The sequence below is a fragment of the Stegostoma tigrinum genome, chromosome 3, assembly GCF_030684315.1.
Source record: "Stegostoma tigrinum isolate sSteTig4 chromosome 3, sSteTig4.hap1, whole genome shotgun sequence".
NCBI lineage: Eukaryota > Metazoa > Chordata > Chondrichthyes > Orectolobiformes > Stegostomatidae > Stegostoma > Stegostoma tigrinum.
This window is the reverse complement of record NC_081356.1, coordinates 87,528,398-87,554,156: the sequence shown is the minus strand read 5'-3', so window position 1 is coordinate 87,554,156 and position 25,759 is coordinate 87,528,398. Positions and strand designations below refer to the sequence as shown.

At 40.1% G+C, this 25,759-nt stretch overlaps 1 protein-coding gene across 4 annotated transcripts in view; it reads right to left on the bottom strand.

Moving 5' to 3' along the window:
- Window positions 1-1,885: 1,885 nt before the first annotated feature.
- erap1b (endoplasmic reticulum aminopeptidase 1b) overlaps window positions 1,886-25,759 on the bottom strand; it is an 80,192-nt gene continuing 56,318 nt past the window's right edge. For all 4 annotated transcript variants that reach the window (XM_048526893.2, XM_048526894.2, XM_048526891.2 and 1 more), the window contains 7 exons: window positions 25,143-25,326; window positions 23,966-24,122; window positions 20,139-20,323; window positions 14,085-14,246; window positions 11,508-11,648; window positions 8,782-8,863; window positions 1,886-6,691 (listed from right to left, as the gene is read on the bottom strand). In XM_048526893.2, coding sequence (XP_048382850.1) covers window positions 6,539-6,691; window positions 8,782-8,863; window positions 11,508-11,648; window positions 14,085-14,246; window positions 20,139-20,323; window positions 23,966-24,122; window positions 25,143-25,326 — 1,064 coding nt within the window. In that variant the 3' untranslated portion in view covers window positions 1,886-6,538. The remainder of the gene's footprint in view (window positions 6,692-8,781; window positions 8,864-11,507; window positions 11,649-14,084; window positions 14,247-20,138; window positions 20,324-23,965; window positions 24,123-25,142; window positions 25,327-25,759) is intronic.

Genomic DNA, 25,759 nt, shown 5'->3' with positions numbered 1-25,759 from the left:
TTTTCGTTCTATTTGCGTATCAAATGAATTTGAGAAGATTTCCAATAGATCGAATACTTTTTAAACATTCACTGTCAAGTGATACAGAACACAAAGATCAGTCCAAGTGCCTACATGTTGCAATGTTTGCTGAGCATCACAGCAAAGTATAGAGTCTCTAAACTGAAAAGCTCAGAACTGTGACAAATGTTGGATCTCCCTGGCTTTTAGCTTGGGCTGTATCAATGGTGATGTGCTGTTTATGCTATTGTATTTTCTGGTGCTACCAGATCACTGACATTGCCCAAGTTTGCTGTGAATTATCATTGCTAATTTCACAACATGTCTTCAGTAGAATGGCACTCTCTTGGTTTTATTGGAAACCTATTTATTTTCCTACACCTTTTTTTAAAAGTAGTTCTTTTTGACATTATCCATTAGGAATTGTGAAAGCTGGTTAAGTTATAGAATACTGGCTATTAATGAATCCTTTTGTAAAACACACATACAGTTTTTGAAAGCTAAAAGATGTGGATGTTATCCTTCCTTTCCCCCAGTTGAGTCTTCCTATACACTACCATTAAAAGTGCCCATGACCACATCCAATCTAGTTGAGTAAGGTTTCATGATACTAAGTAAATACTAGGAAGATTTGGTTTTAAAGGACTCCAATTTCCAACATTTGTCTCAGTGATTAACTAACACATTACCTGACTAAACAAAAAAAGAGTCAAGCCAGATTTGATGCTGGAACATGATTTGTCCAGCTAGAATCATAACACCATCAACAAGAGAGAGTCCAACCATCCACATTCAATGGCACTATTGGTGTGGAGTTCACCACCATCAATATCTTAGGAGGGTATAATCAACCAGATATTTAAGTGGCTAAAAGAGAAAATCAGAAGTTAGGAATTCTGCAGTGAGCATCTCATTTCCTTCCTCAAACCTGTCCACCATCTACAAGACACAAGCCAGGAGGGTGGCTGAATACTCCCCATTTGGCTGGTTGTGTGCAGCATCAACAATATATACCATCCAGGCCATAGCGGCCCAAACATTTGCAACATGCAAACTGTACTGCAGTACCTCATCAAGCCTCTTGTGAAAGCAGCTTTCAAGTAAATTGATTTCACCAACAAGCGTTTGAGGCTTTGGCTGGAGAGAAAGGAGATGAAAAATGAGATGTTACATCTCCTGGCTTATCTGGGATGGTGTGAAGGAAGGAGTAGTGGGACTGAAGAGGAAACTGACTAGAGTTTTGCGGTGGGAATTTTCCATTTGGAATGCTTATTAGGGAAAAGAAGATATTTAGTGGCATCACACTGAAGAGATCATGAAGGTTGCTTTTTTAAAGATGGAGGCTGATGAAGTGGAATATGAAGACAAGGAGAATCATGTAATGATTCTGGATGGGAGGGAAAAAGTGCAAGACTATTAGTGTAGGAGCTAGATTGGATGTGGTTATGGGCACTTTTAATGGTAGTGTATAGGAAGCCTCAGCTGGGGGAAAGGGAAGGTAACATCCACATCTTTTAGCTTTCAAAAACTGTATGTATGTTTTACAAAAGGATTCATTAATAGCCAGTATTCTATAGCAAGAACTTAGAACTTTGCTTCTCACTTTTCTGTGTGGAGTTGGAAACTTGTTTTAGGTTGAAGTGAAGGCAAATTAAGATTAATTTCATTATACCAAAAGCAGTAAGTTTATTTTATCCATACGTCGTACTTCGACTCTGTTGACTGGTTTTTAGCATTTGATTACTTAAAGAATTAAAATTGTTCCATGGAATCACAAAAAAGCAGGAAATTCTAAGATTTTGATGATCTGGATAATCCTGTAAAATCAATGTACTTTTATCAGTAAACAAAAGTCAATGATCACACAAACAAAAGCTCAACACAGTTAATAATAAGCACACTTTTATTTTTATCCTAAGGAAATAAATTGCCAACAATTTTGAATTATCACACAAAAATAACAAAGAACTTGCATCACTGCAGCACTTTTCACAATGTGAGAATGCCTCAATGTGCTTTACAACAAATTACGTAGTTTTAAAATGTAGTCACTTACCACAAATTTATCTGTTTTAGTACAGTTACTTACTATGGCTAGATACTCAATAATTAACCTTTGAATTTCCATTGTTTCAAAATCAACAGTGCTATTTTTTCAACTGTAAAAGTTAAAGTTCCCTATCAACCAGACATATTTGGAAAATGGCACCCATTTTGGGCCCAGGTTATCAGTTGCACACACACTTCCATAATCTCTCATTTCATTTGAATTATTGCTCACAATGATGTGTTCAAAAATAATACCTTCATTTGACAGAACAAAAAAGAACATGGTTTATAAATTATCTTGTGTCATTCCAACTGATATTTTGCCATCTTGGGTTTTATGTCTATGTTCAAATTATATTTTCTTAAGTATATTCAAAATCACAAAAATATAAGATTGGCATGAACCTAGTAAGTACAGGCCAGTCTGTCTAAGATAACATTTGAGTGGTATTCAGATGTGCACTTGTGATGCCAAGGCATGCAAATGCTAAGCGCCAGGTGCTGGAAAATGGAACTAGAATAGTTTGGTGACAGTAGGAACTGCAGATGCTGGAGAATCTGATATAACAAGGTGTAGAGCTGGACAAACACAGCAGGCCAAGCAGCATCAGAGGAGCAGGAAAGCTGACGTTTCCATAAGACATAGGAGTGGAAGTAAGGCCATTAGGCCCATTAAGTCCACTCCGCCATTTAAATCATGGCTGATGGGCATTTCAACACCACTTCCCTGCAATCTCCCCGTAGCCCTTGATTCCTTATGAGATCAAGAATTTGTCGATCTCTGCCTTGAAGGCATCCAACGTCCTGGCATCCACTGCACTCTGTGGCGACGAAGCAAGGTGTAGAGCTGGATGAACACAGCAGGCCAAGCAGCATCAGAGGAGCACAAATGCTGATGTTTCGGGCCGAGACCCTTCTTCAGAAATGGGGGAGGGGAAGGGGGTTCTGAAATAAATAGGAAGAAAGGGCGAGGCGGATAGAAGATGAATAGAGAAGATAGGTGGAGAGGAGACAGACAGGTCAAAAAGGTGGGGATGGAGCCAGTAAAGGTGAGTGTAGGTGGGGAGTTAGGGAGGGGATAGGTCAGTCCAGGGAGGACAGACAGGTCAAGGAGGCGGGATGAGGTTAGTAGGTAGGAGATGGGGGTGGGGCTTGAGGTGGGAGGAGGGGTTAGTTGGGAGGAAGGACAGGTTAGGGAGGCAGGGATGAGCTGGGCTGGTTTTGGGACACGGTAGGGGGAGGGGAGATTTCTGAAGCTTGTGAAGCTCTGTTAAAGAGCCTGCACATTAATTATCGGCCAGTTGGCAAATTTCTCGTGTTAAAGATGCTATGATTCTACTAATCCAGAACTTTATCAAATCTGTATAAATGTACAATGGAGCTTGAAATTAAACAAACTGAAATCTGCCAGATCCTGACCATGTTAAGCCTTGGATGTGGCAAAACATCCACAAAGCTGTTACAGGGCCAGTGACCTCAGATAGAGCACTCACTCTGGAGTTTGCACAATCCTGGCCGGTAAAGGAACCCTGTGCAGAAGATGTAGCACCAGGCACGGTGAGACCAGATGGACTCACCTAATAAAAGCCACATGTGGAACCTCATAATAAGACCCAGGTTTAGATTATAACTGCCTCCAAAAAAGGAGAAATATGTTTTATTTGTTTAACTGTAATTGCCCTCTTTCTGAGGATGACCCACCCATTGAATTGCAGGACATCAGAATATGAAGGAAGAACTTTAAACGTTGGGCAACCTCAGTTCAGATTCTAACTGTAAAAGAGAAAGGCATAACAGCATAATAAACAAAGAATTTAAAAAGCCTAAAAATTTTAAGAAGTCAAACCTCGATAATTTCACAATTTTGAGACCTCTTCTACTTAAACGTGAGGACTAAAACAGTGAGTTACCTTCTCTAGTTTAACTGTTTAAAGCTAAACTGGCTCAGGATTTAAATTAGAAAAGGCCTTATTCGCCTCACTGCCTAAATCACAAATAATTCTGTTTGGTAACTGCATTCTCTTTAATTCTATGAAATAGGGTTTTAGCCTTCAAGCTGTCAACCGTAGAGTTTCTGCCAACCTACTCATTTCTTTAAGGAAATCACACGTAGTTATTAAACCCAATTCACTGTCCTGAGATGAGAGCCCAGCTTTGTGTGGGGTGAAGAGATTCTGCAGTGTGAATACAGCTAAATATCCTAAAATTCTATCCATAACAGGTTCAAAACTGTGCTCATTGCAAATATAAACCATGATAGCTCAAAAATTCTTAACTAAGGTACCAAGAATCACCAATCACATTTAACTATCTACTATAGCTTGTGCCTTGATATAATTTCCTTTTTAAAATGTCTTGTTGAAACAGTAGAAATGAAATGAGATTTTGAAAAGGGCTACAACTTTTTCTTAAAAAGATAATGGCTGTTTATTTTAAATTTTATCTGGGTGTCATTTCAAAGCAAATGATCTTGTTCTTAAGAATGCAGTTTTTGCTCAAGGTTCCACTGTGGGATTTTAAATTAGAATGACCTCAGAATCCAGGAAAATCTCCCTTGAAACATGTTTTACTGTGAGCTGTATTTCTTTGTCTTCAACAAAAACAAATACAAGTTAAAAATATGTTACCCAAATATTTCCTCTGTAGCAAAAGCAATTCCTGCTACAGTCCGCCATTAGATCGAATAGGTCTTTTCAATCATTTTTCTTTTAGTCCATATTTGAGTATTGAGGGTTCTACAGCAGCAATGGTCTCACTATACATGGATTTTCAAAGTCAATAAAATATGCAACTGGAGGAGCACAGCAAGTCAGACAGTTTCTGAAGGGCAGCAAAGTCACACTTCAGCAGGACTGGGGAAGAGGAAAGGAGCTCAGAAATAAACAGACGGAGGGGGTGGGGCTGGGGGATGGAAGGTGGGGTGGTGATTGGTTGATGTAGGTAGGGGCTTGTAGAAATTGGTCAATGGGAAGGGTTTGAGAAGGAAGATGGACAAATTGTGTCAGGTCAATGAGGTGGGGATGACAGGGAGAGCTGGACATGGGATGAGGCCGTGGGTATGGAGATTTTGAAGCTGGTGACCGCAATGCTGAGGCTGTTGGGCTGTAAGCTCCCGAAGCAGAATACAGGGTGTTGTTCATCTAGTTTGTGTGTGGCCTTATTGTGGCAGTGGAGCCTGCCAACGATGGACATGTCGCCGAGGGAGGGGGAGGGGGAGGGGGAGTTGAAATGGCTGGCAATCAGAAGGTGATATTGATTGGCGTGTACAGAGCACAGATGCTCCACAAATCAGTCACTAGGTCTCTGCTTAGTCTCTGATATAGAGAGAACACATCGGGAGCAACAGATGCAACAGACCAGGTTAGAAGACGTACAGGTGAATCCCTGTCTGCTATGGAATGATTGTTTGGGGCCTTCGACAGAAGTGTAGGGGCAGGTGTAGCACTTACTGCAGGTGCAGGGAAAGGCACCAGCTGTGGAGGAGGGATTGGTAGGGAATGTGGAGCAGATGAGGGAGTCACAGAGGGAGCGGTCCCTATGGAAGGAAATATCTTTTTCGTGGTACGCTCTGATTGCAGGTGGAGAAAGTGGCAGAGAATAATGCATTGGATTTGGAGTTTGGTGGGGTTGTACAAGATGTCCTTATTATGGTTGGGGAGAGGGTGTTTTGAGGGCAGGAGTGTGGGAAATGCAGGAGGTACAGTTGAGGGCATTATGAATTATGAGAGGGGGAATTACAGTCCCTGAAGTAGGAGGTTATCTGGGATGTCCAAGATAGGAATGTTTCATTTTGAGAGCAGATGCAGTGGAGGCGGAGGAATTGGATTTTTGCAAGAGAATGGGTGAGAGGAGGTGCATTTGAGGTAGCTGAGAGAGTTAATGGGTTTGAAATGTATGTCAGTGCCAAGTTGGTTGCCAGAGCTGGAGGCAGAGACATGAATTTGAGGTCAGGCTGAAAAGTATTGGTGAAGTGGATGGACTGTTCACAGGAGTACGAGCCAGCACCGACAGTCATTAATCTAGCGGAGGAAGAAGTAAGGGATGGTGCCAATGTAACTGCAGAAGAGGGACTGTTCCATGGATTCTACGAAAAGGCAGGCATAGCTCGGACATACGCAAGTGCCCACAGCCACCCCTTTAGTTTGTAGGAAGTGGGAGGAGTTAAGGAAAAAGTTGTTGAGAGCGAGGACAAGTTCTGCCAAGTGGATAAGAGGGTCGGTGGAGGTGGACAGTTTGCCCTGCAGGAGAGGAATAAACAGAGGGGGCTTTTAGGCCGTCTTCATGGGGGATACAGGTGTAGAACGGCTAAACGTTCATGGTCAAGATATCGATTTTGGGGCGGTGAACAGAAAGTCTTGGAGAAAGTAGAGGGCATGGGTAAATAACATTTTATCTGAAACACAATATAACCAAGACAACATAGGAAAGAACAGTGTCTCTGCAAGGTATTTGATGAAATGACTAAGGATGAAGGATGATAGTCACTGAATTAATCAAGAGATTTTAAATTCTCCAACCATGTAGCAATCTTAATAAAATTCTTGTCCATCCACTGGATGTTCTCCTCTATTGTTTCAATTGCTTGCTGAACACATCGGAGCTGAGAACCTTTATCCTTTAATGATTCAAAAAATCCTCGGACCTAGAAAACAGATTAATGAGAATTAATCTCGTTCAATGAAAGTAAGTGGTTAAAATAGAGAAACTGGTTAATGAATAACTGGTTAACTGTGTTCTGCAAATCACAAAGCAAGAAAATAAAAGTATATGAAAGTATATTATGAATTACTCCAATGTTGCATCTTGTGATTTGTTCCAACGGTTCCATCATTTTATCGTCACATAAATATTGCACAGCTGGAAAAGAACAGGAAAAGAGGAAGGGAGAGTAGGAGAGAAAACCAACTTAGTGTTATCAAATCACAGATATTTCAGTAGGAAACTCACAATACCCCCATGGTAGCACAAAGCTTAAATACAAATAATCAACAATTCAGTTCTGCCATTTACTGGTAAGACTGTCGGATTTGTCCCCAGACATCCTCAGCGAAGGAGCTGTAAGCCAAGAATGCTCCCAGAAAACAAATTGTGTGTGTGTATTTACATATAGTAAATCAAAGAATATAAGGAACAGCACTAACCACTCTACTTGGCCTTTCTCACCTTTATGAAAGTTTTTGATTCTGTCAAATGTGGAGACTTCTGGAGTATCCTCCCTAAATTTGGCTGCCCTCAAATTTGTCACCATTCTCTGCCTACTCCACAACGAGAAACAAACTGTAATCCTCACCAACTGAACTGAACAAGATGGCGGCAGGGTAAGACACTTCAGTCAGAGCTGCTCTGCTCGCCAGTTCCTTTTCCTTTCTTGCTTTTTCTCCACTTTGTCCTCTTTGCAGTATTTCTTCCCCCACCCCCCTTGGGGGGGTCGAGTCGCGATCGGAGACTGGGCAGGTGCTGAGCCGCACAGCAGCGGCCGAACAGGCCGTGTCCTGGAGCGATGGAGTGGGCCGACGGCAGCAGGGGAATCCTGGGTGGCACAAGGTGAAGTGAATCCCGGCTCAGCACGACTTAACCTTGTTGCTGCTGAGGACCGGACTGGAAACCGGAACGATGCGGGACAGTTGCTGGACTTGGGCCTGGCACCACGTGCTGAGGCGCTGCCATTTCGAATTCTTTATTAGACTGTAGTGTAATTCCTTTTTGCAATGTTATCACTACCTTATTTCTACATTATTCTTCAACAGGAAGTAATGCTACTGCTTTCCTTTAATCCTCTTTTGTATAATAACACTTGTTTTAACTCTAAGATTTGTACCTAAGATGGTGCTTTTAAAACACAGCTATTGTAAAACCTTTTCATTGTTGTCACTTATACTCTAGTACAGAACAACAGCAAGACAAAGGATATTCATATTCATTCATACCACAAACTCTATCTTAACATAAGAAAACAAAGAACTGTGGATGTGGGAGACCGAAACAATGGAAACTGGATTTAAATAAAGCTGGATGAAGGATCTAGACCCAAAACGTCAGCTTTTGTGCTCCTAAGATGTTGCTTGGCCTGCTGTGTTCATCCAGCTTCACACTTTGTTATCTCGGATTCTCCAGCATCTGCAGTTCCCAATATCTCTCATTAGAAATTGTACGCCAGCTCAAAACGAAAACCACTCGAACCTCAGAAACAACAACAGAAATTGCTGGAAAAGCTCAGCAGGTTTGGCAACATCTGTGGAGAGAAATCAGAGTTAGTGTTTCAGATCGAGTGACTCTTCCTCAAACCATTCCTCAGTCATTGAACTTCAATATGTAAATGATGATCGTTTATGCACTCACTCAGCAACTGAACCCCATGCGGTTATTGACTGCTCTGGAGCATGTGGGAAACGTTTCACGAACACCCAGAAAACTTATGAGTTAGTATGTGTGAGGAAGTAACTGAAAGAATTCCCACATGACCCTTACATAAATTTACAGAGGGAGATCTGCTGTCTCCATATACAGGTGTACAACAACTAGGGTCAGAACTTTAGGAAGTAGAGTGGAAACTAAGGAAGACCACAGACTTTGCGTTGCTGGATGGGTACGTGAACTTTCCTTAATACATGAAGGCAATGTGATTCAGAATCTTTAAAAAAAATTGGAACCAAATTGAATACTGCACTTTCTTAAGATAGATCTGCATTTTACAACATTAGGACATAATAAAATTTTTTGACTGTTACCTACCTCTTCAAGGTGAAGCCTTGTTGAATATTGAGATGTAATACCAGCCACTATGTATGCAATTGAAGGTGATCCAAGTTCAAACCTAAGGAGCAATTTAAATGAATAATGACAGTACTCCATGACAATATGGTTTACACTGTTCAAAATTAAGAAAAGGATCCACAAGGGTTAAGGCAAATAACAATACAATTTCAATCAGAAAATCTTATTTTAGTTTTTTCAAAAATACCCGTGGTTCTGAATTTCTTGCTGCTGTGTTTATCTTCCCCAGGGAACCCACAAAATACATATCTTCCTATAAATAGCAACTGGTCCTGAACTCCAGCCAATATCAGCCAGTTTTGGATTTCCCATTGTTGTGTTCTACCACCAGGTGTGTACTTTTGATTACTAAACAATCATTACCACCTTTTCCCTTTCCAAATGCTGATGAACTCATTATTTTTCTGGATTTGTTGCATTTGATTTCCTCTTCCAGGCAGAATAATCGACAATATTGCTCACTGTGGTGGTACAGTCAATACCGCTTGCTAGCATAAGGCATGCCAGGAAAAGGGAGGAGGGGAATGCCATTATCAAGATAGGGCATTTAACAGGACAGTGGATCTAATTTGTTAGAAAGAAGCCATTCGCCCATGATGTCCATGCTGGTCATCAGATACACATCTGGTCAAGTCTCAATTCCCAGCACGAGGCTTATATGCTATAGTCTTTCAAGTATTTAGTAATAATCTCTTAAATATTATGATGATTTTGTCTCTACCACCATTTCAAGCAGTGGGTTCCAGATATCTCAACGCCTTCCAGGTGAAAAAAAATTCCTTAAATATCTTCCAAACCTTTAATGTTATATCTCCTGGTTACTGACCTGTCCACCAAGGGGAAAAATCTCCTCCTATCTACCTGACCTATATACCTTATAAACTTTGTACACCTCAAATCAGATGCCCCTCTCAACCTTCTCTATTTCAAGGAAAACCACCCCTAGCCTCTCCATTTTGTTTTCAATGTTCAGCCTGGACAACATGCTGGTGAATCTCTTCTGCACCCTCTCTTGTGCAAGCAGATCTTTCCTACAGTGTGGTGACCAGAACTGTATGCAGTAATCTGGCTGTGGCCTAACTAAAATCTCACACAGATCCATCATAATCTTCCTGCTTTTGTATTCAATGTCTCAACTAACACAGACAAGTATCTCATATGGCTTTTTAACTGCCTCATTCAGAAGCCTGGTTATTTTCAAAGCTCAATGGACAGTCACAACAAGGTCCTTGCAGTCTACTATATTTCCCAGGAGGCTACCCTTCATCATGTTCTCCTTTGCCTTGTTAGTCTTCTCAAAATGAATCATCTCATGTGTTTCAGGAATGAACTCATTTACCAAGGTTCTGCCCACCTGACCAGCCTTAGTACCCAGGGTTCTCTGGACTTGTTGCTCCCCCCCCCCCCCCCCCCCAACACCTTCATTTCCTTTTGAACACTCTCGTCCCAACCTGAAATGTCAACTTTCCTGCTCCTCTGATGCTGCCTGGCCTGCTGTGTGCCACCAGCCCCACACTGTGTTATCCCCCACGTCTCTGATGTAGACTTTCCTACAAGTAGCTACTCCCAGTCTGACTCCAATTCCCATCACGGCCAAATATCATTGGCACAGAAATGGAGCAGATCATGTGACTGTAACCAACTGTCACGGCGCTGTGGAAGTGTTAATTTCAGGCCTTCTACAATGTTCAAAATGCCAGGTTGACTTCAGAAGGAGATGGGTATCCTATTGGCTCAGAGGTGTCATGAACCAAGGCTGAAATACTATATCGTGTATGAAATCGTATGGGAAATAATTTCAAAAGATGCTTCCAACATCACATGTCAAATGAAATGTTTTACCAAAGAGGTACATGTTTTTGCTGCAGTGATTGATAACAGGGCTTTGACAATTTAAATGACCATTAAACAATATTGTGTGAAAGGAAAATACATCAGATGCATCAGAATACCAGATCTTTACATTATCTGCACTGCACAATAGTGACACGATTTCCTTGAAGTTCAGCTCAATCATCTATTTGGCTCTTTCAAACCTTTGACAGAAAACTAAACCTTTAGTATACAGATCTGGAGGTTCTGTTGACGCAGTCAGTCAATGGAACCTCAGCATGAATTTTGAGTAGCATAGTCACTAAAGAATTCTACCGAGCAAGGATTGTTGAAGCACTGCCATGCAAAATGTCAGCTTTGTTACTTTGACAGAAGCCTGAACTGTTAAGAGGATTATAGTTTCTTTAAAGTGGATTTTTATGTACTGTTTATGTATTTTGACAGTTCTATGAGCTTCTCAAAGATGTCTCAATGTTATTAAGTAATCGGTGAGTTCTGTGTAAAATATAATGAATGAAAAGGTGGAGGAGGTGTATGGGGTTGGACATTGAGGGGGTTATGAATTGAGGGTTGAGGAGCCTCATATTCATCTCTGTACTGGGGTGTTGTCTTACTAATCTGGCTGCCTGTTTACCCGAGGTAACAAGGTGCAGAGCTGGATGAACACAGCAGGCCAAGCAGCATCAGAGGAGCGGGAAGGCTGACGTTTTGGGCCTAGACACTTCTTCAGAAAAAGACAGGAGTATATTGTATAATTTACATCTAAAACCTAATAGGGCAGAGTTTCTGGATTATTCTCAAAATGGAAACAAATTCCAATTGTTATTAGAAACTAATATAATAATACATACTTTTCTATTAACTTGTTCCAGTTCTTCTTAAAAAATTCCCAAGCAAGACGATATCCAGTTGGATTTCTGCTCACTAATGTAACAATTGAAGGCAGATCTTGTGTTTTGATAATGTCATCTTGCAAACTTTGGTCCATTAACCTGATTATAAGACAAAAAAATTACGTTTCCAATGAATATATATATAAAAATATATGTCAATATGAATATGGCTAGAAAGCTGTGATGCATAACAAAAAGCTTGAACTTTTTACCAGTGATCACTGAGATAGGTCAATTAAATGGATTAGATTTCTATGTAATGCTGTGTATTAAAGATTGTACTTTTGGTATAAATGTTCTTAATGTTCAATCTTAACTTAGCTCAATGTTTTCACTGCTCTTTGTAATAAAAGGGTTATGAGATAGATTTACACTTGGTGAATTAGTGTAAAAATGAACACAGGAAATCATCAGTCTGCCTTACATTTTCTGAGACTGCATATACTTCAGTGAAAGTGAATTCAGAAGATATCTGAATCAAGCTGCCAATTCATTATAATCTGATTTACACAATGGGTAAAGTTAAAATCTACCCTTGGGAGCTTTAAGTAGACAGATAGTTTGTAAAATCAGACATGCCATATCTGACATAAAGACAAAATAGTTACAGAAGTTAAGAGATTTAAGTTATAATTTAACTTGAAAATAAATGCTTCACTTTGAAGTACAAGTTTCCTGGAGACAGTTGGTCATATTCAGGCCAGCAGGTCCAGAAGAACAAATAATTCCTTGACAGACATCAGTCTGATATCTCAGGAGATCAATACATCATCTGAAAATAAGGCGATACAACTCACTCATCTCATGTGGATGTACAGGTTTAGGAAACAATTTTGCCAATGACCATACAAAGGCAGAGATTCCACTGGTTTGAGCTGGACTGTCTCCATGATTTTGTTCAACAATTACTGCAAAGGATTACTGAATTTAAAGTGTACACTGCACTCAGCATAAGTTTCATCACTGCAAACTCTTGCACTAGTTTAAAAATCTTTGTGCTAGAACCTAGCTCTGTCTACAAATTTGTCAAATAAATTACAACAGTGATGTTCACTAATTGTACCTGTTTGGCTTCAAGGAGACTCCCACAAATAACATTTTTTTAAGGCGTACAGGCACTCATAGACACCCTTCAGAAGATCTTATGTTAGAAAATCTAATTTACGGAGAAACTTATAAAAATGATTATGTTTATAATAAACCAAATTTCAACTGTAATAATATAACTGCCTCTTCAAAGTATCACAGTTTTTTTATTGCAAGAAAAATGGTTATGTACTAAAATGTTGTCCAGTTGTACAGGTTCACAGAAGATTTCAGATTTGATGGTATGCAAAGATATTGAGTAGAAAGATAACCAAAATATTCAATTCAGTAAAACAAGTGCAATTTTGAGCACAATTTGCACTCAGCTTGCTAACTGTGTTCTAACTGGAAATGGTTTCCCAGTGTCTTTAAACTTTTCAATAGATTATGTAACCTTATTGAGTCATGTGGAGTTGAATCATAAATTATCTCATCAATTTATACCTTGCTCAGACACTGATCTCAAAGTGTAAATTACATTTGTAGTGTAATTAAAATGCCAATTAACACTGCATTTCTGTGATATAACTAAACTGATCATGTTATCTCTTATGTCAATTGGCCTAGCCTAATAAATATTTGTATCCTCACTTAAGATCTAACTATGCTGAAATACTAAAATATTATTGTTGTGTAATTACTTGCTAGTAATAAACAACAGTTACTCTAATAATTAACAAAGGTTAATTCACTCAGTACTTTGAGAGATTCTGGAATGGCAGGTTATAGTATATATTTTACTATAATCTGATCTGACTGACGTATGAATCAATTTTAGACATCATTAATCTCTAGACATAAATTCCTCAACAAGCAGTGAAATGAAATATTTTAAGGATTCATCTGGTATTCTTGATGAATACTCTTGTTTGTGTACTGATACAATGTTCGTACAAAGACTAGGCCTTTAAAAAAGCTTTTTTCTCCCCTGGAAAAAAAAAGCACATATTTTATTTATTTAATTCATCTATTTTATCAAATCTCATTTGTATAATCTGCAACATTAACAAAACATCTCCATTTCTAGTCATTTTCTCTTCTTCATATTTTTAATTGCTGTCTTTGTTAAAATACCACATTCTGTCGCTGCTCAGTCTCTCAATTTTAACTCCCTTGTCATGTTACTCATTAACTCTTCTATGAGTCAGTTAGAATGGACTTTCCCTTTCCACAGTTAACTTGAAAGCATGAACAGCAAAATACAACATGATACTGAAGAAACAAAACTGAAGGGATGAAGTGAACTGATAGGAGAAAGAATAATAAATAAAAACTACAAACAAAAGAACAGTGTATTTAAAGGTTTCTATTACTGTACAAATTAGTCACTGCAGCAATGCTTGTACAGAATATGTATGATTTTTAGTAAACCATGCAACTTTAGATCAATTAACACAAGTGTAAGCTGACTCCAATTACTAAAAGGACATTACGCTTAACATGTTTTACCATTGAAGTTTCTCTGTATTCTTGCTGATTGTCAGGGCAGCTCTAATCTTGCTCTTCTCGGAGGTAAAAGGTGAGTGCTTGTACTTCTCAAATAAGAAGTCCCATCCCTCTGTAGTCTGGACTCCAACTGCAAAAATTGCTAATGCAACATCAGTAGGTAAGCTGCCATAAAAAAGAAATAAAGACTGTTTACCAAACTTAAATTCTGTTTTAATTTAAATGGAGAAACACAACATTTTGAAAACACTTGGGTTGTCAGACAAAAAAGGTGCAGACAAGTTCACTGTTAAATTGTCAGCCTCACCACATCGATTCCACCTTGCAGATTAGACCTCACACTGTTACAGAACCTACTTGACTCTCATTCCATTCACTGGAGTAAAAGTGTGTCAGCATGGATGTAGATGACAGAGTCATAGAAAATAGAACATAGAACAATACAGCGCAGAACAGGCCCTTCAGCCCTCGATGTTGCGCCGACGTGTGAACTAATCTAAACCCCTCCCCCTACACTATCCCATCATCATCCAGTCTGGTTAGGGCGAGGAGCCAAGTTGTAAGATAGGAGAAATAAATTCAGCGGAACAGGACCCATCTCAGTCCTGGCAAGAACGTAGAAGTTGGCTGCGTGGGTTAGTGAAACATGATGTATGATGTCATGATGGAGACAGGAGGAGAGGAAAGATCTCAACAGGAGATGTCAGTAACTGCTCAGGAGCTTTGAACTTGTTGTCCTGCTGTGGGATCTTGTTCCAGAAGGGATTCAAACACAATAGGATAGTAATCCTTGCTTCTGTTGTCAGTAATTTTGAAAATGATTTGAAAAACAAATTTCTGCAGTTTCATGGTGTTAAATTAAGTACGTGATCGAATTCAAATAGCCAATATTATGCCGATAAAAAGATTAACATGGAGTTGGAAACCAGATGGAGGAAGAGGATATCTCTAGGTCAAAAATGTGAACAGCAGACTTGGAAAGTCAAGCTCAAAATCAATGCAGCTGTGATCATAGAGAAATAAAATCAAGGCTCTTGAACATTAATGCATTTGTTACATTACAGTAATAAGTGAAATTAGAAACTTTGCCAAGACTGAAAGTTTATTCTAAAATGGAAGATCAGCACCATTCCTAGTCTTTACAGGAGAAACTGAACAATCTAAAGGGTTCCTTCCTTGAAAGGAAGTTCAAATGATGTCTGTGGAATGTTTTAAAATATTGCTGACCGCAGCATCCTCCAGACTATCAGCCAGCACAACTTGAGCAAATCCAAGTCCCATTTTGTCTCATTGTCCACTGAGAACATGGATTGATTTAATTCTAGGTGAATCTGTCAGTATGCCGAAATCAGGTCAGCAATAATTTCATGCATCAAAACCTTCACAACCAAACCTCTATCTTCTTATAGCTCTTACACATTTAACAATCTATTAATTTCAACATGAATAGTCTTGCCTCTCACTTACTTCATTCTGTTTAAAGTTGAGAGTGAGAGTGTGCTGCCTAGGTTCCTACAGCACATAAGTCTACATATGAAAAAACTGGAGAAAGATTAAGCATCAGAATTTAAAGCAGATGTTATTTAAAATTACTTTATTCTCTTTTCGTAAAACTGGGACACAGACATGGCATATATGGTAGAAAAATCTGAGATTTTGAAGGATATACGTAAGGATATACATTGATTGTGATATACATAAATGATCTGGAGGAAAGTACAGATGGTCTGATTCACAAGATTGCAGATGACACTAAGATTGGTGAAGTAGCAGATAGTGAAGGGGACTGTCAGAGAATACAGCAGAATATAGATAGATTGGAGAGTTGGGTGGAGAAACGGCAGATGGAGTTCAATCTAGGCAAATGCAAGGTGATGCATTTTGGAAGATCCAATTCAAGAGCGAACTATACAGTAAATGGAAAAACCCTGGGGAAAATTGACGCACAAGGTTCATTGTACCTTGAAGGTGACAATGCATGTTGATACAGTGGTCAAGAAGGCATACAGCATGCTTTCATTCATCGGACAGGGTTTTGAGGACAAGAGTTGGCAGGTCATTTTATAGTTTTACAGGACTTTGGTTCGGCCACATTTGGTGTACCGTGTACAGTTCTGGTCACCGCATTACCAAAAGGATGTGGATGCTTTGGAGAGGGTGCTGAGGAGGTTCACCAGGATGTCGTCTGGTATGGAAGGCGCTAGCTATGAAGAGAGGTTGGGTAGTTCAGGATTCTTTACATTAGAAAGACGGAGGTTGAGAGGGGGCCTGATTGAGGTCTACAAAATCATGAAAGGTATAGACAGGGTGGATAGCAAGAAGCTTTTTCCCCAGAGTGGGGGACTCAGTTACCGGGGGTCATGATTTCAAGGTGAGAGGGGAAAAGTTTAAAGGAGATATGTGTAGAAACTTCTTTACGCAGAGGGTGGTGGGTGCCTGGAACACGTTGTCAGTGGAGGTGGTAGGGCATGATAGCATCATTTAAGATGTATCTAGACAGATACATGAATGGGCAGGGGCAGAGGGATACAGATCCTTGGAAAACAGGTGACAGGTTTAGATAGAGGATCTGGATAAGAGCAGGCTTGGAGGGCCTGTTCCTGTGTTGTAATTTTCTTTGTTCTTTAATATGTACAATCCTGACTATATCACAATGTCAAGCTGCTGTTTGATAGGTCATGGAACAGCAATTTTAATAGCATTTCCCAGGCATTAATGAGGAAGATGATGGGCGAGGTATGTCTTTGTGTCCTCGTGGTGTACCAGCCTGTTCTGTTCTACCATTGTACTATTTTCTAGCTTTCTACAAATGAGTAAGCAGAAACTGCTGGAAAATCTCAGCAGGTGTGCCAGTATCTGTAGAGGGGAAGTAGAGTTAACATGCCAGCTCCAGTGACCCTTTGAAGAAGGGTCATTGGACCTAAACCTTAACTCTGCTTTCTCCACAGATGCTGCCCAACCAGCTGAGTTTTTCTAACAGTTTCTGATTTTGTTCCTGATTTTCAGCATCCACAGTTCTTGGTTTTGTTTTAACAACTGAATAATGTTCCGATCCACCTCAAAACAATGGTTAAGAGTCGATTTATTTAAGAACCTGATGGTCCAGCAATCATGGAGTGATGATGGCGCTGGTGGAGGTGATGGTTTAATGGTACTTTCGTCAGACTGTTAATCCAGAGACCCAGATAATGTTCTGGGGACCTGGGTTCAAATCCCACCATGGCAGATGGTGGAATTTGAATTCAATAAAACATCTGGAATTAAGATTGTAATGATGACTGTGAATGCATTGTTGATTGTTGGAAAAACCCATCTTGTTCACTAATTCCTTTTAGGAAAGGAAGCTGCCAATCTTACCCGGTCTGGCCTACATGTGTCTCCAGACCCACAGCAATACGGTTGACTCTGAACTACCCTCTGGGCAACTTGGGATGGACAATAAATGCTGCCTAGCCAGCGACATCCCCATCCCATTAATGAATAAAGGACCCCCTTTTCTGTTCGATTGGTATCACATACAGTATCCAGATAAGATTTGCAGGTTTCGTTCCTGAAAAAAGGAAGAAATGTGAACCAGAGATAGTAGAAACTGCAGATGCTGGAGAATCTGAGATAACAAGGTGTAGAACTGGATGAACAAAGCAGGCCAAGCAGCATCAGAAGAGCAGGAAGCCGACATTTCAGGCCTCAACTACCAGGAAACTGACATTCATTTCAAGCCCACCGACTCCCACAGCTACCTAGAATACACCTCCTTCCACCCACCTTCCTGCAAAAGTGCCATTCCCTATTCCCAATTCCTTTGCCTCTGCTGCATCTGCTCCCAGGATGAGGCATTCCACTCCCATACATCTCAAATGTCCTCATTTTTCAAGGACCCCAACTTCCGCCCGTCTCAGTGGTCGAGAACATCCTTGGCCGCGTCTCCCTCATTTCCCGCAACTCATTCCTCACACCTCCTCGCCGCAATAACAACAAAAACAGAATCCCCTCATCCTCACGTACCACCCCACCAACCTCCAGATTCAACGCATCATCCTCCGACACTTCCGCCATCTGCAATCTGACCCCACCACCAAAGATATTTTTCCCTCCCCACCCTTATCTGCTTTCTGGAGGGACCAATCTCTCTGGGACTCCCTTGTCCATTCCACACTCCCCTCCAGCCCCACCACACATCCTAAGCCCCAAGAAGACCTTCCACATCAAACACATGTTCACCTGCACATCTGCTAATGTGGTATACTGTATCTGCTGTTCCCGTTGTGGCCTCCTCTACATTGGGGAAACCAAGCGGAGGTTTGGGGACCGCTTTGCAGAACACCTCCGCTCGGTTCGCAACAAACAACTGCACCTCCCACTTGCGAACCATTTTAACTCCCCCTCCCATTCCTTAGACGACATGTCCATCATGGACCTCCTGCAGTGCCAAAATGACGCCACCCGAAGGTTGCAGGAACAGCAACTCATATTCCGCTTGGGAACCCAGCAGCCCAATGGTATCAGTGTGGACTTCACAAGCTTCAAAATCTCCCCTCCCCCCACTGCATCCCAAAACCAGCCCAGCTTGTCCCCTCCCCTCAATGCATCCTAAAACCAGCCCAGCTCATCCCCACCTCCCCAACCTGTTCTTCCTCTCACCTATCCCCTCCTCCCACCTCAAGCCGCACCTCCATTTCCCACCTACTAACCTCATCCCGCCTCCTTGACCTGTCCGTCCTCCCCGGACTGATCTATCCCCACCCCACCTCCCCATGTATACTCTCCTCTCTACCTATCTTCTCCTCTGTCCATCTTCAGTGCGCCTCCCCCTCTCTCCCTATTTATTTCAGAACCCTCTCCCCATCCCTCTCTCTGATGAAGGGTCTAGGTCCGAAACGTCAGCTTTTGAGCTCCTGAGATGCTGCTTGGCCTGCTGTGTTCATCCAGGTCTACACCTTGTTATCTCAGAAACGTGAACCAGCTGGGCATTTTAATGACAATTCAATAGCTTCATGGTCAGTTTTATTGGTGTTAGCACTTTACCTACCAATTGCTTTTCAAAGTGGATTGCAATTTCTGAAGAGCTGAATCCATCTCTTCTTAATTAATAGTCCAAACCTCTGGGTTTACAGGTCTAATGACATAACCAATGGTATTATAAATTGTTTGTGCAAAAAGTGAAGGAGAGCCAAAGTAGGAAACTATAGGTCACCTTAGCTTAACATCTGTCATAAGGAATAAATTATTACAAGGCAGTTAGAAAATTTACGGTAATCAGACAGAGGCAACACAGTGTAGGGAAATGGAAATCAAGTTCAAATATTTACTGGAGTTATCTGAGGAAGTAACGTGCTTTGATAAAGGGAGACCTCTGGATATACTGTAATTATAATTCCAGGAAGCACTTGATAAAGTGCTACATCACAGCTTATGGTGGAAAATAAAAGTTCACCATGTAGAGGGTAGCATGTTGGCATAGATAGAAGACTGACTGGCTAACAGGAAAAAGAGTGTAGACACAAATGGGTCATTGTCTGGTTGGCAAGATTTGACGAATGGTGTGCTACTGGGGTCATCGCTAGGACCTTAAATTCTTACAATTTTCCCAAGTGATTTGAATGAAAGAAAGGAAATGCAGTTGTGAAATTTGCCAATGACACAAAATAGGTAAGATAGTTATTGCTGTTAAGACGACATAGAAGACTACAAGATGACACATTCATAGATTTAGGAACAATCAAAGATCTGGCAAAGGGAGGACAATATGAGTGATGAAAAGTCCGTGATTTATATATATTAATACCATTTATTTTAGAGTTTGGATCTGAACTTGTGGCATGTGGGTTAGGTCTGTGTACATGAGGAGGATTTAATGATTAACTTGTCAGTATTTCAGAAGTGCTTTTCTTAACACCGGTAGGAGAGAGGGAGTCTGAGTGATAATCGGGATTTGAGGTTGTCAGCAAATCAGCTATGATTTTATTGAATGGTTGAGCAGGATCAAGGGCCAAATGGTCTGCTCCTTATCATTGTTCCTCTGTTCATAGTTAAAACTGATTACTGCTGAGTACCAACCTCAATGTACCATTGGAATCCATCCATTTTCTGAAGTATTCCTCTGCTTTGTCAACGCAGGGCTGATACTTGCGAATGCAGGCAAATACCAGTAACGTACTGCGCAGCAACCGTTCAGAGACCGAGCCATCATCACTCCATGATTGCTGGTCTATCAGGTTCTTAAATAAGTTGACTATGTACATCTGGAGTAAAAGAGAACAGGAAACTTCTGTTGATTGTTTGCATTCTGGATCAAATCATTTTACCAACATTGCAGTGGAAAAACAAATAGGACTGCAAGATTGTAGCACATTCATGGCACACAGCAGCTGCTGAATCTGGTTTGAGTTCACCCAGTCACATTTCACAGAAACCCCACAGTGAAGAACATTCAGCACTCTGGACCAAAGTTGTTTTAAAGTCAGTTTCAAAGTGAATGGAGTGCAGTTTCTCACTGACCTGCTATCTATTGCTAAGCGAACATCATATAAGTAAAAGCAAAAATAGGTATGTTGGCTATCCATTTAAGGACTAGTCTGAAAATTGAATCAGGCATATAAATGGCTACCTAAAGTCTACGCCATGCTTTCTTCTGTGGGTTCTCCAATTTTGAGCTGAAATGCATGATTCATGGTTGAAATCTCTAACTCCCTCCCAACCTATCAGCATGGATTTAATTTGAATACTTAGTAAAAGGGGAATTGCTTGAAATTTCACTGTTACCTGTACATATATTGCAGTGACACTGGACTAGAACCCAGAATGTTCAGGGACACAGGTTGACATTCCATCATCTTGGAGAGTTCTACATTCAATAAAAAGCTAGCCCAATGGCAACTGTATAACCACTGCCAACTGTTGTAAAACCTCATCTGATTTATTGACCTCTTGGGAAAGAAATCTGTTACCCTTATCTGGTCTGATCTACATATGATTCCAGACTCATAATAATGTGACTGACGCTTAAATGTCCTCTGGGCAATTAGGGATTGGTAATAATTGCTGGCTTAAGCAGGAACACCAATATTCTCAGAACAAAAGAAAACAATTTTGAACTGTTGCTCTGTGGAGTGATATAAAATGACTTGATGCATTCTCAGAATGTAGAACAACAACACCTTACTCAAAGCATTTTTAAAATAATTATTTTGTGCCATATTTGCATGCATTCTCAAATGATAATCCAGTGCAGCAAACATTACATACAAATTGTGAATTTGCAGCACTTGCATAGACAGTATTCAGGACTACTAGTTTGGTTTTAGCTAGGTTAACTATTTTTAATCCAGTTGTTCCTTGTCAAAGGACAGAATTTCAGGAAGATGGTGGGAAGTTAGTTCTGTGGGGCTCAAATCTATCTAACTTAGGGGGAGGACAGCAGATTAACTCTCTAACCCCACTTCCCATTGCCACAAGAACAGCAACTGATTTTAATGCTGTATATGACCAGCAGAGATAGTCAATATGCAAAAACCTAACCTGTATTAACTTATCACTCTGACATACTCTAAGTCCAAGTCATAATACACGAATAAAGTATATGTCAGCAGAGGAATTGTGTCTGAATGAACATCAAGTAAGTAAAATGTACGACAACTCTATTGGGCTTCCAATTATAGTACGAAGTAACTTAGATAATCCGAAGTGAACAATGCATAGCAGTTTCATCCCACTGAAATTCCATCCACTTTGTGCCCCATGCATACTTTTATGGAGAATGCGGACCACTGGCATTAGAAGCAACAACTTCAAAACAGCAACTTTATTTAACCATGTCTTAATGTTTGGATATGCAGAATATATTTTCTAAAAAAACAAAGCACTCAAGTGAAACTTCTCTGTCACTTTTAGCTCATCATTATTTCATGCAGGCCAATTATACATTGAAAGACTGAGCCTTCCTGAAATTAGGTTTTCAAATTTATTTTTTGCCTGATTTGACATTCCTGATCATTGTTCTCTTCCCACCACTAGGTACTCCCAGCAAATGTTCAAGCCAGCACTTCAAGTGAGCAATTTTCAGAAATTTAACAAACAGCACTGTGTGCAAAATGAAAATTTCTATTCCAGCATGTCTAAAAACCATTAGCCATTCCTTAGAGAAAAATCCATGATTTCTTTCTTAAACCCGCTTGCCATGCCACTGATCTTCATTCACTGAGAAATTATGCAGGGGCACAAAGTGGATAGAATTCTGGTGGGATAAAAATGCCAAGCACTTCCACAATGCACTTTCCAATTTATCATGCTACATGTGGAAACCTGAGTGGAATTGTCCTATGTTTTAAATACATCACTTCTGAAGAAAAACATTGCTGAAATGAGACACAAAAGTCCAAATCTTTTTTAGTCAGGACTTACATTTAAGAAATCAAATTTAGAAAACAAACATCAATTTATTTAGCACGAGAAGAGGTCACTGATTGGTTGGACTATGGTTGGTATGGAGATGCAACAGGAACTATTAATTATCGATCTTAGTTAACTAATTAAACTCAGACTAGGCAATTAGACAGCGATTAGTTACTTAAGGTCATAGATTATCAACTCCTATGAATTTGATGGAGCAAGTTTGGAGCAAATGAGAGGAAACTGACTGGAAAGTGTTCAGATCATAGAATCCCTATAGTATGAGCACAAGCGCTTTGGCCCAACAAGTCCACATTGGCCCTCAGAGCATCCCACCCAGACCCATTGCGCTATACCCCACCTAATCTACACATCCCTGAACCCTGTAGGCAAGTTAGCAAGGCCAATCCACCCATGGGGCACATCTTTGGCATGTGGGATGAAACTGGAGCACCCGGAGGAAGCCCACACAGACACGGGGAGAATGTCTGGGGTTTGCACAGTCGCCCAAGGGTGGAATCAAACCTGGCTCCCTGGCACTGTGAGGCAGCAGTGCTAACCACTGAGCCAACATGTTAATGGAGACCCTTCTATCACAATTGCTTTGTGGTTTATCAGGGCCACACAGTTAGTTTTAATGTGGTCTCACTTTTTTTTTGCCAGAATAACTATCGTGCAGTGTTTCTTTTTTTTTTCTGGCTGTTGAAATAACTACAGAGGCCAGTATCCCATCACTAAGTCACATTTTATTTACATGTGGAGAATTCTTGACACTGATTCAGATCCTTCTGAGTGAACTTTCAGAATGAACAGAACCTCTTACACTCCTGTTAGCCATTGCCCCCTGACTGGACCAGATTAACAGCCCCAATCAGGAAACTCATATTCTGCAAAGTTCACCTGGCTGACTCCATTACAATCACCACACCTGTAACCTTTAAAATCCTATTTACTCCAAGAAGCAGATGTTGACTTGGAGGAGTACCTGACTTCACAAGATCATCATCACTGGTCCTCAACAATAATGATTTAAAATGGATTTGTGGATCTGCGAGAGATTGTTGGCTGGATTTTCTGGTACTATATAAGAAGATGATATATTCTTTCTTCACAGCTATGAAAACATGAACAGGTCGAGTAGCAGTCAGAAATTTCCAGATGGGAAACCTGGAAGGAAAGGAATCTTGCAAACCTTGCTGAAATTAAGAGCAGGTCATTTTACATTGCAAATATATGTGGCAACTTTATCGAGCTAGTGTAGTGCTATAAATTACTTACCTCATTCTTACCTCTTTACTTTCTGGGTTCCCCAATGCTTAGGAAACATTAGTCCTCAGGGTGATAAATAAAAACATTTAACTGATCAAGCCCATATGGTGTCCAAAAGTATCATCATTACAATGACATTTTGTTTCTTCCTCCTGTACAAACTTAAGTTTTCCTGACAGTTGGTGCCAAGTTAAAACAGAACCACATCTCACTGTAATAAGTCTTACCTTCATTTGATTTTCAACTTCCTCCATTTCTCTCTTCTCCATAAGCTTGTAAATGGGTATGAGCTCATTCATACCTTGGAATACTGGCATAGTACTGACTTCGTTCTTCAGATAAAGTGTCAAATCAAGGGCTTTGTCAAGAGGCAGCTTTCCTATACTAATTGACAGAAAAGCTAGTCAGTTATGGTGTTGTAGTCATTTCTATGAAGTTTAAGTCAAAGTACAACAATCTAAACTTATCTAAACAATTATTTATTAGATTTGATAGACAACTCTATTATTCCAGTACATGAGACAACAAATACTAGGGACACAATAAAGTGTAGTATTATTAAACTTCATGAGTCGGTAAAACAAGAATAACTTTTAAAATAATGCTAGCTCTACACCAAGTTTATATCGCTCTTCATCAATCAAATTTCATTAAATTAACTATGCATCTTTTTGGTTGCTCTCACTCAGTATCATACTACACAATATTTATCGACTGAGCCACTAGGGAATAATTCAAAATATATTTGTCCAATAATCTAGAATTCCAGGTCATAGGATTGCTATGCTGAACATAATGGAATATAATTATCATTCAGTGTGTTACTGACACAACACAGCCGAGGATTCAATCCTTGGTACCTGCTGGTGAAGCAGTCTGTTTATGCACCTTGCCTTTATATTGCCACACTAAATATGGAATAAATCAACCTGTGGATCGTGTTTGAAAATGAGTGCAACGGCCACTGCAGCAAACAATCCACCAATGACTGCAGGTACAGAATGGCTATGTATCACAAAACCTCGTTATCTCAACGCAAGTCTCAATCAGCGAGAGAAAAAGAAGGGGCTTCGTGAGACAAATATACAAAAGCATCCCTAAAACATATTCAGATATATTATTAAAATTCGTAAAAATTATACAACAGAAACCGGCCACAGGGCCCCAAAAATTAGTGTTTGTGCTCCACATTAGCAGTAATCCCAATCATTCCCAACTTTAACCTATTTTTCTTCACCACCTACCTAGAAGACAGACCATTTTAATTGCACATAATATTGGAAATTTTCACTGTGACATTAGCTTTATGAACCAGAGTGTTTCCATTGAAATGCTACAAAAGATTCTCTTGAGCATCTCCAATCTAAGTAAGGAGAAGAGTTGAAAACAAATTATATTCTTTACCTCACAAGCTGGAAGGCATTGTTAATCAGGCTGGCTCGATCGTTGCTGCTGAGGACAGTGTGACTTTCTCTCAGTAGTTTGATTAATGCGTCCCATCCATCTTTCTCATAGTGAACAATGTAATAGCCATTCATATCCACATTGAACTTTATCCAATTCACTTCCTCCAGAAGAGTGATAACATCTGAGTGGAGGAGAAATCAAATCAAAACCTTCCCACAGAACAAGTCAGTTACCACAACAAGCCAGAGGCATATTTAACGAAACACCACTACTTTTGTAATCCTCTATAGATCACAGCACAGAACAAACTTTTGCCCTTATGTGTAGAATGTACTTACTTTTCTGAAAGCAGCAGGTTATATACCCAAGTAGTTTAACACTTTAAACCGAATTAACAAAGATACTTGATGACATACTATTACAAACACTACTCAACAGGGGCAAAGAACACAGCTTTTCCTTTATTTTAGAGAGCCTAGCTCTGTTTTTTTAAAAGTCAGGGAAGTTGGCACTTTAGCCCAAAAGTAGGGACCATACCACTGAACCAGAAGACCCTCAGAATCTAGCTTTCTTTTTTAATTTTGTAATCAATCTCTTTTGAGATGTTATTAAAC